The following is a 12115-nucleotide window of genomic DNA, read 5'->3' as shown; positions in this document are numbered from 1 at the left end:
CCATCATTTTAGTACTGTTGAGCTTTCCTTAATTTATATCAGATTCCAAAGGGTTTTGTTTTATTAGTGAATGTAATTTTTATTGCATCGTGTAAAAATGAAGGACAATCACTCGTTTCTAAATCAACCTTCTTCCATATTTCCCTAAAGTAAATGTGAAAAAAAAACATCAATCCATTAAATATTCAGTTCTTTGTCAAAAAATGTAGACATATCAATATCTAATATTTTCAAAGGAATAACATCACAAACTTTCCAGTGTGAGGGGTTTGGTGCATGTACAGCTAGTTTAAAATCAGCCCACAGTATCTCAATGACATCCAGATCTGTTCTTACTCATCATTCCTTAATTCTCAGCCAGTCCAAAAATGGAATCTATGATATATTTTGCCTCACTATGACGTTTAGCTTTTTTTTATATAAATACAGATTTATATGTTCCTCAAACCCTAAGATATACAGTAGAAATCATGGTGGTTTCTATGATGTTGAGCTAACCATGATATATCCACCTCCATGTTTCACAGCTACTTTGAGGTTTTATTCCAGGAATGCTGCATTCGGTTTATGCTAAACACGTCCTCAGCTCTTGTTTCCATATAACATCATTTTAGATTCATTTGTCCAAAGAACATTATTCCAGAAGTCCTGGTGTTTGTCTATGTTCTGTCAAGTATAATTTAGTCTGGTCTTCTTGTTTAGTTTTCTTTCTTTCTTTCTTTTTTTTTGTAAAAAAGCAGTGACGGTCCAAAACCTATTGAAAGCAATGACTGCATTTTAATGGCCTGTCTGCATCATCTCACCACTTCAACAGTGGCTAATGGAGCAGCTAAGATACAGATCTGAGCGCACATTTCTCTCTTATGTCATCAGGGCAGATGCTACAGCTCATAAATGGATGCCATCAATATTTATGAGGCAGAAAAAAATGACTTGATTTATCACTTAGGACCAGATTTACCAAATCAAACATTGTTACGAGATGTAAGGTGTACAAACCTTTTTTTAAAAACATAATTTTTTATTAACCATCTCTCAGTGGAACAATATTAGTTTAACAGAAACTCCATTGATATAATACAGAAAAGATAGCACATATCTTTTACTGCTCAATACATTTCCTTTGTTGTGCACATGTCTGAAGCAGCGAACAGTACACCTGTGAAGAAATTTGAACATGTCCAGGTTTAATATCCCAACTGAGCAGATAATCCTAATGATTTCAGGTATGACACATCAGCTCTTCTACACATCCCAGCCCTTCAGTAACCTTCCCACAATGCCATGGTGTTTGTGAAGAATGACAATGGTTCATGATGCCCTGCACCCTAGTTCAGATAAATGATACCGAATTGCTGCCAGCTACAGTTCCATGCTTTGCTGAAGTGAAATGCGCAGTACAGTGCAACACAGTGCAGTGCGGTGAGATAACATTGCTTTCTGGGTAAAGCTGTAATCTGCCATGCAGAACCAAGATGCTGTAGCTGGGGATTGGTTGGATATATCACAGTTCAGAGTCTGGCTGGATCTTTCACTCCCCTGACAGATCTGTGGAGTCGCATCGTGCTCCAAGACTCAAGGGAACGCCAACTATGAGTGAATCTACTTAACACTCATTCATTTTACAAAACGCCATCACAACTGCAGCCACACCATCCCCACACTGTCTTAGTATCTACTTCTCCAACCTCCACTTAATGCAGTTCATCAACGCCGCTTACCTGTCTACAGCAGAGATGTGTATGTGTGGGGGAAGCGGGGTGTGCGGGTGTGTGTGTGTGTATACAGAGTTGGTTTTAGAGAGTAGATATAAATGATGCAAAAGGTTTGATTGCCACTGTAGAGAAAGGATGGCTGACTATATATTGAGGTGAAAAAGCCAAACTGCTTACATTTAGTCAAGGGCAGCAATATGTAGGCAGAGCACGGGCCCAAACACTCTGGCAAATGGTGTCTTGGGAGAAGCGTGATACAGAGGTTTAAATGTATATGGCCTCATTTTACCCCGGAGCTAACTGCCAAGAACATTCACACACTGCTCCTTAGCTCAGACATCCATTGGACTGAAAATCTGTCTCCATCAGAATCATTCAGGGGTTAATCTAATCATCATTTATTGGCCACTGCTTCTTTAAATACAGCTGGAATTACAATAATGTGACCTTTGACTTAGAGAGTGTTTCAAAAGACTTTTACACTAAAGCATTTTAGTGCTACATGCAGAGCTGCGTAAACAGTTTTGCTACTTAGAGGTTAAATAGAACCTGACAACATGGAGGCCATAATATCTCAAAAAGCAACACATATTGCCACAATTTAAATTTCAGAACAAATGTGAAATGAAGTACAGCATTTGACATCATCAGTTTCAGAAAGATTATGATGCTATTTCTGGGACTCAAACAAAGCATATTTTCGATACGTTTTACTGTCAAAGTTTGTTATATCACCAAACCTCTGACCATCAGATGTGTTTCTTTTGAATTAGTTTTGTTAAAACCAAGCACAGAATCTGGACAAAGTTGATAGGTGTCAAAAAAAATTTAAAAACATAAAAATGATCAACTTTAACAATCGAAAAACAAATCTTTGTGTATTTTTCTGAATAAAGTGCAAAAATAAATAAATAAATCAGCATTTGAGAGCTAATCAAAACATCTTCTAAATACAATTGAGAAACTATATTGCAAAAATAAAATAAATTTCAAGAGGGAATCTGAAAATAATTAATCAATCTTACCACACTATTATCAGTCTAATACCGACTTAGTATCAATATTTTTAATCGATCTGCCCACCTCTAGTTTATAGAACATCACTTGAAAATCAGCTAAAATATATGAACTATCTTACTAAGCACAGAAAACACATTGGTGGATTTTCCTGTTTCAATACAAAATGACACTGAAATGCTTCTAAACTGATCTGCTCAAAATTTTCTTTAACAAAGCTGAAGTAAAATTGAATGCATTCAAACAAACTGTTAATGTAGCTCAGTTCCTTTAACCAAACAGCATTTACAATACAAACCATTAGCCTGAGAGAAAAGGGAATTGCTACATAGAGAATAAAGTGCTTGGCTAAAGCTTAACTGGCCTCATTTGCTGTAATCAAGGTCAAATGCTACAGCTGTTACAGAGCTTCAGGCATATATTGTACAATTTCCAAAGTGACAGTGCAGCCCGATGGGAGAGCATTCACATGGTAGATGTGTGAAAGTGTCTGCATATGAATCTCCCAGTTTCTTTAATAATAACAAAGGACAAGAGTTGCATCATTTAATGCAACATTTGCAAGTAATATCATGATTTATTAAGGTTTGCACAGAAGCTTTAAATGGTAGAAATCTCACCGCATTATACAAAAACTGTCTTCTGCGTCATATCGCACGCTCTGCCAAGGCTTCTTTTCTTTTATATCCTACATGAAACACTTTCTCCTTCTCTACCCCATTGTTGCATCATCGCAAATAACCACAGTCATGACAGTCTAATTATAGGCAATCAATATCATTTCCAGTGATAAAAATGTTTTGCTGGGCAGGCATTCGCTGTGTTCGAGGGTCAGAACAACACCGGCTTAGTGTGGGGAGATATGTCGAGGCAGAATTACTAACATTAATCACTTTAGCCACAGAGATTATCTAGTCTTCCTTAATTAGAAATACCCCTCAGGCCAAAAAAAGAAGATCGTGGTGTGGGAGGAGGTGATACAGCTGTCCAGTAAGCTTTACTGGGCTGAAGGGAAAGACTGCACTCTCTGAAACAACTGGTTACTGAATATCCTGCCTGATAATTATGCAAATGAGCTGTCACAAGTCCCAATGAATCAAAGCTTTTTGAAGATCATCAAAGTGAGGAAGACTTCATGTGGTTTAATTAATTCCTCCCAACTTCAAGCATCAGTCTGGAAGGTTCACAGCATACATACCAAACAGCATAACTCCCAATAAGCATAAAAAATATGTCGAAGCCCCTTCAAACCAACAGCTAAGTATGCACAGATACTACAGCCCACCCTCGACTAATTTTGCATCTCAACCAAAGAGCTTTGACAGTTTTCAAACAGACACGGTTCTCTGCAGGGTGAAACCAAGCAGGAAGTTTTCTTTTTTAAGACAGCAGCAGCTGCCATGTGTGGAAAAGGTTGTGGCATGACTTGACAACTGGAAAAAGCTCAGACTATAAAAGTCCACAGAGAGAGAGAGAGAGAGAGAGAGAAAAACCTTACCATGATTGTCTGAAGCAAGTTGCGGTGGACTTGAATAACTTGATACCTGAGGGATCATTTCAAAACGTCTATTACAAATACGAATTTGTAAAGTTCTCATGGAGTAAAAGGGTTAAAAAGAAAGGAAAATTTTATATCCCGACACACAATCAGCGGGGAAAAAAAAACTGCCGGAAACAACACTTCCTTGAAAGAAGAGAACAATGTTGACTCTTATCTGCAGCAGAATACAGTTAATCTGACATTTCCTCCAGTGGGATAACATTAACCAGGAACCATTACTCTGCATTTAGCACAAAAGGGAAAACAGATGGGTAGTTTCCAAAGGAAATTGAAGTAAATATAGCCAACTTCTCCTGGTAAAAAGAAAAACACAATGCAGCACAATTCTGATTTTAAAAAATCAAAACTTATTAAAGTTGTTGCATTCAGAAGTTACAGAAATACCCTGTTTATTATGATTCTTAAAAATTATTTTACAATTTCTTTTACCTAATTCATGTACAGTATATATTTAATTTGCAGCCTAACGCAATTATTTTCAGAATAAATAAACTTTGAGACCGGCAAAGGGAAACGTAAGCCTGTATGTTTCATATTACCCGTTTTAAATAGATTTAGTATTACCTAGAATAATTTTTAAAGGCATTAGATGTCACCATCAGAATGCTTTGCTGCACTAGTGACTGATAAAAACACTATTTTGTAGAGCTAGATGTGGGTCTCAAGGATCAAAATAAATTCACAGGAAGAACTATGAATCTTTGTACACAGTCCTGAAATCAATTAACAACTGTTGATCAATATTAAATGTTTTTAGACTGCAGGAGTAGCCAGGGCAGAAACCCCAGAACAGTAAGCACAGAAAAACTCTGAACAGAAAGGCCTGCATAAACACCCCTATAAATTAGGGATGTTACAAATCTAAAAAGGCAATGTCTGAGTCACATTTGAGATTTAATTAAAAACTACAATTAAAAATAATCTATATGATTAAAAACTTAATAGCCATAAACTCCAGCAAAGACACAATTAATATCATTATTATTACATGGTTTAGTGTTGAACCTAACACATTTACAGTTGGCAGCTAAGCCAACATGATAGCATGATTCCTCTCCTTTTCGATTATGTTTTGTTGATGATTGAACTCCTGCCTTGCAATATTATTTAAAACAGTTCCATCTCATGTTTACAATATGTACAGGAAAAGTTGTCCCCTGCTTCATAAAATAAATGCTTTTCATCTCAGGAGCACAGTGAGCAGAACAAGTCGCAAGATATTTACCATGAATGGACCAATATAGTTTTCTCAGTCTTGCAAAAAAAAAAAAACAAAAAAAAAAACAACTGCCTTTTATTTTAACTTGGTGCACAAAAAAACTGACTGTACGCCAAAAATGTGTATTTGATAGAGAGATTAGTTTGGGACTCCATTTTCAATCACTCATCATTAGATCCTAGGCTGAAACTTGGGATCAGATCAGGACATCCGTCAATAGAAACAATGTTGTACAATACGGCACCATGTGCACCATAGCTAAAACCACATTTCAATCAGTTGCTGAACCACAGGTCACTGATCGGAGCCCAGAGAGCAACAGGACACAGCTGTAGCCTTTAACTTACCACATGTGGTTAACGTTTTCACAATGTGCAGACACAAAACTGTTCCTTTAGTCCGTAGTAACTGGAGCCAGTAACATAACACACTAACTCAAAAACAAGGACATCAAAAATACATAAAGAATCGGCTGCACAGAGATCCATATCTTTGACAAAACAATTTTGGAGGTAGAGGTAAGCTACAAGGACCACAGCCAGATGGGACTCTGCAAAGTTACACGAATGATTTACACAGACTGAGCCAGACAGCACAAAGATTTTTACAGCCCTGGCGAACAACCACCTCCTGACAGCCAGTTTTCTCATTGGCAGAGAAAACCTACAGGGAATGAATAAATCTTCAGAGGGACGCTAAATAAATGATGAAGGCAAAAAAAAAAAAAAGAAGTCAAGAATAAAAGGAGGAGACAGATGACGAGGAGGGGGTGAATACACTACAGGTAACACATTAATCCTTGAGAGGAAAAAAAGGAGCTAGACCAAGGATGGAAGTGACTAATGTGAGAGTTGGGGAGGAAACACATTCATAAATCACTTCTGCTCTCTAGTAAACAATATCCAATTCACTCAGTCATGTTCCTTTCCTAGGAACTGAAAGGATTTTAAGGGAAATTTATTCCATCTACGAGTCAAATGGTTATTTAGATAAATTGATAATTTATGTAGCCCAAATTATTAATGTGCACACATGAATTGCTAATGTGCGTGAATTGCAGGTTAGTTTTAATACCCAAGGAAAATCCAGGTACCACATCAAAACTATAATGATTACGGCCCCTAATTTAAAGAGAGCAAATGAAGACCATCTGAAACACCTTTCGTCAGACGCCGTCTCTTCCCTCGCGATTAGCGATAATGGATCAGCAAGCTTTAAAGGATGAAAGGAGCCATTAAGCCCCCATTTGGCAACACTAAGGTGATTTGCATAGATGTATAAAATAAAACCCCTGCAGTGAAGCAGCTTGAAGGTGGAATAATGACAAAGGTAGATGGATAAGAATGAGACTGCAGGAAAATCTCTATTGGGATAGGGGTATAGCTTCAAAGCAATCCTTCAGGGTCAGGGAAAGGTTAAAAGAACAGGACGCTCTGAGGACGTTTGTACAGGAACGTAATTGAGCAAGAGGACAAAGAGTGAGCTGAGAGGGTTGGGGAAAAGATGGCGTCTGAATGTGATACAATCTCATAGTCTAAACATCACAGAAAGGGCAGATAAACTTAAAGCTTTGACGGAAGATCAGTGCAGGGTACAAAGCATGTTTTTAACCCTGCATCAACCTTGAAAAGTACCAATATGCCCCACAGCTGCTTTAGTAGAGGAAACATTCATATATTTGCAGTGTTGGAATTTGCAAACAATTAACAGCAATAATTGAGCTTGTTGGTTTACTGTATTGTAAAAATCTGTGACAGCCAGTAAAAAACAATAAATAAATACTAACCTTTGAGTTGATCAGCCACCACACTCTGTCCGATCCTCTCATTGACCTGTCCATCTTCATGCTGGTATCGGTCATCCAGGAAGTCAAAAGTGGCTTGCGAAAGGTGGACTTTTCCAGCAACACCCAACTGCTCCATCAGATTGGCCAGATTGACATCGTTTGACCAAACATCAAACTTGAAGCGTTTCATCCCCAGGATACCGCACAGTACGGTACCAGTGTGGACACCCACCCTCATGTTCACCATCTCCCTCTTCTCCTGACAGAACTGCTCAATGGCCTGAATCATCCCCAGGCCCATTTCTACACAGCAATAGGCATGGTCTGGTCTAGGTTCTGGACAGCCAGCTACGCAATAGTAACAGTCTCCCAGAGTGCTGATCTTCTCACAGCCGGTGATCTCACAAAGTCTGTCAAAACGTCCAAACAAGTCATTTAGAAGTCCAACAAGGGCATGAGCAGATTTGTTGGCAGACATTTTGGTAAAGCCGACAATATCTGCAAAGAGGATGCTGACGGGGTCCATTCGTTTCATGTTGAAGGGTCTGAAGATTATCTGGCCTCGGGGAATTGAGGTTTTCTTGCGTTTGTTGTTCTTTGGGCTGGAAATGGCTGCAGCTGCACCACTGGTGGAGTAACGTTTACCACAATTATCGCCAATCTCTTCATCACCTTGCTTCATCAGCTCATCTGCCACAATTCTTGGCATCACTGAGTGGATCATCCTCTCTTTCAGGGCTTTTTCCACCTCCAGATCTTTTCCATGCATAATAGCCTGTCCGACTTTAAGAAAGGTGCTGCGCGAGCGCACTTCAGACATAACGAACAAATGGATGCCAATTGCATGAGCGCAGAGATGAAGCAGGGCTTTGGCTGGACCCAACCAACTGAACATCTCCAGCTCTGATGAAAAAGCCCAGCTCCAGTTCCCTCCTGCCTGAGTTGGGAGTAGACAGCCCAGGGTCTCAAATAAGACAGAGTACAACAACCCAAGCATGAGAGATGCATAAAGTCGAACATGTAGAACACTGTACAGCAATAGCAGAACCTCAATACAGAGAGAGAAAGTGCCCACAGGAGAAAGGCAGGGGAACTTATTAGAACCCCTAACGAGATTGTCGTTGGATGTGTTGTATATGGGTCCCATGCCACTGAATTCTTCCTGATCTAAATCAGGTGACATGTCATCTGGGTTCCTGAATCCTAATGTCTGAATCTGAGGGGCCAGGGTCAATATGAAGGTTACAAGGATAAGCAGCAGAGATGCTTGGTTGTAGCAGCGGGAATAAAGCCTGGTAAAAGTCATTAGGAAGAGGAGAAGGCAGAAGATGAGGAAGGAAGCTGTAGGGAGGAGAAAAACAACTATGTCGCAGCAGGAAGGATGGGCAGCAAAATACAACCCCCAGAGGAAACTGGCAGCCACCAGATAAAAGAGCACATAGCGGAAGCGCCGCCGGGTCTGAGGGAAACATCGCTCTCTACAGGCCTCCTCCAGGATAGACGAGTCAAACTTTGGGTCCCAGAAGTGACCTGCTGACCTCTCAAATAGCTGGGGCATCCCTTTATGAGTGCGAAAACTCTTCACCACTGGCCTCCTCACCCCAGACTCCCCAGAGCTGCAGCTAGAAGAGATGCTGTACTTGCAGTGCTTGGTGGCCCCGATGAAGCCTCCCCCGATGGAGCCCAGCGGCCCTCCTCCGTGCCTGTGCTTGACACTGCTGCCAATTCGCACCGAGACGCCTCCGTCTCCGCTCGAGTCACAGCTCACTTCTGTGTTGTGTGGCAGCAGTTTCTGATGCTGGGGAGATGCCATGTTGTCTATTGCTCTATTCAAAATGAAAACAACTATTAGAAGGCACAGTTAATCATGACAAATATCTAGGCAGAGAGGTAAGGCAAAGCATGTGGACACAGTAGAAGAAGATGAGTTCAGTGCTCTGGTTGCAGCAATACCAGAAGACTATTGAAAGTTTTTAAGTAGTTCATTATTGCCCCTCTTGACGTCAATCGCTGCATTCCTCTACATTCCCGTCTGTTTAGATGCACTTGAGACTGCAAGGTTCATTCGCTGCCTGCTCTGTTCCACTCCAAGCAGCCCAGAGATTGCCCCTGTCATTGGAAAAATATTACATAAAACTGTAAATCTATCCCAAAAGTAAATTTTAGGAGAAGGAAGTGGCTCAGAAAACTATGAAAGCATAATTGAGAGTTTTTTGAAGAGCTTTCTGTAGACAACACACCGAGTACCTCAAATAATCAGTCCACATTCAGTCTTTAGCCCCCTCTTCCTCAAGTTGTCTATGTAAAGCAATACTTCCTGTAAAATAGCATATTTTGTTTACAGGACGGGGCAAAAGTTCAAGCAAAGTAACTCGTCCGCAGAGTTACGGGTTCTCATATTCCTAGTTGTGATCAAAAAGACGGTCGACTTTTCCCACACCTGAGGCGACGTGAGCGCAGAAATGCACACCAAAAGCTTCTGAATGCATGCCACATGCTTCTTGCTGCAGGGCCTAATCCCAAATGTTCTTACACACGGAGCCCCGTGTTTTCCTGCATTCCCACTCCGGTGTCTCCGCCGCTTCTCCGTATCCAAACTCACAGGGGATTCTGCGCGAGCTGCTCTTGCAGAGGTCCAGGCGCGTGTGGAGGAAACGACCAATAGGAATGTTTGGATTATTTTGCAAAAGAGTGTCTGTGGGTGACTCCTGCCCAAACACGCTGCTTAAAGACATTCACGGAGCACTTTTTTTTTCTCTTTGTTTGTATAATCCCACCTCATGTCACCAGTCCGCCGTGACAGAAAGAAAAATCTCTATATGTAGTCCAAATATACGGAGCGCAGGGAGAAAATAAAACTGTAGCCTTGAGCGGAGTGCAGGACTATTTCCTTTTGTCTGAAGTTTCCCTGTAAAAGCTGGGTCACCCTTTGCGAACGCAAGAAGACAGAAAGCCCACAGAGACTGAGTGGAGCTAATTAAAAAGGTCCCCACCTCCGCTCCCCTTCCACACCTCAGCACCACAGGTTAAAAAGCAGAGCCCCGCCTCGATCCAACCACTTTAATTGAATCAGACAGGAGATGGTGTTTTCACCCAGCTCTAAATGATTCCACTTTACCCCGAGACTAAAACGATATCAGAGCCTTTCTTTGAATCCCTCTGTAGAGTCCACATTGCGACGAGAATATCTTCTCTCGGGGTTATCTGGCCATGTTTGACACGATGGAGCAGCTGAAACGAGTGTGTGGTGGGATCAGAGAGGCAGCAGCAGCCACCATCTTCAGAGCGCTGACAGCCGCGACCACGGAGAGACGGTGTGTGTGTGTGTGTGGGGGGGGGGGGGGGGGGGGGGGGGGTGTGCGTGTGTGTGTGTGAGAGAGAGAAAGAGAGAGAGAGAAGCACGGAGAAATTTACCTCAGGGTGGAACAACAACCACTTCCGCTTTTCCCTTTAGCAATAAAACGGTCATCTGTGCATATAATTTTCCAACTTTCTCCCGACAACCTTTGAATCCTCAAAGGATTGTACAGCGATCCTTTCTACTTAAGAACATTAAAAATGCTGTTTTTGGCGGGTGGCTTTTGCATTTTATGTGAATGACCAAGAATTAAATTAGTGCAGTTATGCGTGGTGCAAATTTATTTACAAATAAAAAAAAGTGGCATACGTTTTTGTTAAACCCCCCTGAACCCTTTGTTGCAATAACAACATGCGCATCTTTGTCTTTATCTTTGTTTGTCTCGCAAAACTTTGCAATTTTTAGACATTGGTTGCCTGACATATGACTGAGTGCCATGCAGCAGCTTGCTCCTCACAGTCAGCACTGAGAGAAGCACTATTTTTTTTCTATTTATAGCCATGTAAAGCAACTTCAGTCTATTTTTTCAGTCTAACAGCAATTAATTTTTATGAAGTGCTATTCCTTTATTTCAGTCTTTGTTTTATTTTTCAAGCTGTTATTAATCGGCAGAAATTAGTGTCAGCTGTTACTACTGTAACTGCCTTAACATCAATTCCCTTCCCTGAACTAACAAAGAAGTTATTTAATAACTTTGCAACGCCCTCATAATGTACATTATTTAGGTTTATTTTGAAACAGCCTGACATCCGGTTTCTTTATTTTCCCCCCCATTAGCTTTGACGTTGCTGTTTGCTGTGTTTGGTGTCCACACGCAGAGGAGCTGAGCGATAGGAGGGAGGGGCAGACTAAATGCATGTACCTGAGGGAAAAACAAAAGCATCAGGATGATTTCAATGACAAAGCCTCACAATAAAGATGCATCTGCAGTTGCATGACAGGAAAGGGAAACTGTGTTATTTTCCCTTATTATATTAATTATATCCATCTAGGTATAATAAATATAATAACTAAATGGAATTTAACAGACCTGATAGTCAAAATTGACTGGAAAACAGAGGCATACCAAGTAAATTACAAGAAAGCTATCTAAGTAAGTGCTTTCTTGTAAAGCACTTACAAGTACTTGTGCTTTACACTTACACTTACAAGTGTAAAGCACTTGTAAGTGTGCTTACACTTACAAGTGTAAATCACTTGTAAGTGTAAAGCACTTACAAGTGCTTTACAAGGTGGGACAAAAACAAGACTATTTTACTGTGTGTTCTTTATTCAGATGTTTAAATGCTTATCAGAAAGATTGTATGTTTTCTGCTTTCACAGTCTAGTTTATTTACTGGGCTTTAGTTTGAAAATGAACAGAAGTGTGTCACTTACAAAGTGTTTTGTCACACATTTCAATCAGAGTGTTATTAATGTTGTTGTCATTTGGGCACTGTGAAAGGACTTCTTATTAACA

The 12115-nt window shown here is 40.4% G+C and overlaps 1 protein-coding gene across 3 annotated transcripts in view; it reads right to left on the bottom strand.

Moving 5' to 3' along the window:
* adcy9 (adenylate cyclase 9) overlaps nucleotides 1–10625 on the bottom strand; it is a 38377-nt gene extending 27752 nt beyond the window's left edge. For 2 of the 3 annotated variants that reach the window (XM_032587760.1, XM_032587762.1), the window contains exon 1: nucleotides 7299–10625. In XM_032587760.1, the coding sequence (XP_032443651.1) occupies nucleotides 7299–9111 (1813 nt within the window). In that variant the 5' untranslated portion in view covers nucleotides 9112–10625. The remainder of the gene's footprint in view (nucleotides 1–7298) is intronic. The other variant, XM_032587761.1, reaches the window with a different exon arrangement.
* Between the last annotated feature and the right edge of the window lie 1490 nt (nucleotides 10626–12115).

Source organism: Xiphophorus hellerii, chromosome 16 (genome assembly GCF_003331165.1).
Source record: "Xiphophorus hellerii strain 12219 chromosome 16, Xiphophorus_hellerii-4.1, whole genome shotgun sequence".
NCBI lineage: Eukaryota > Metazoa > Chordata > Actinopteri > Cyprinodontiformes > Poeciliidae > Xiphophorus > Xiphophorus hellerii.
The sequence above is the reverse complement of the archived record's forward strand: the minus strand, read 5'-3'. Positions and strand labels throughout refer to the sequence as shown.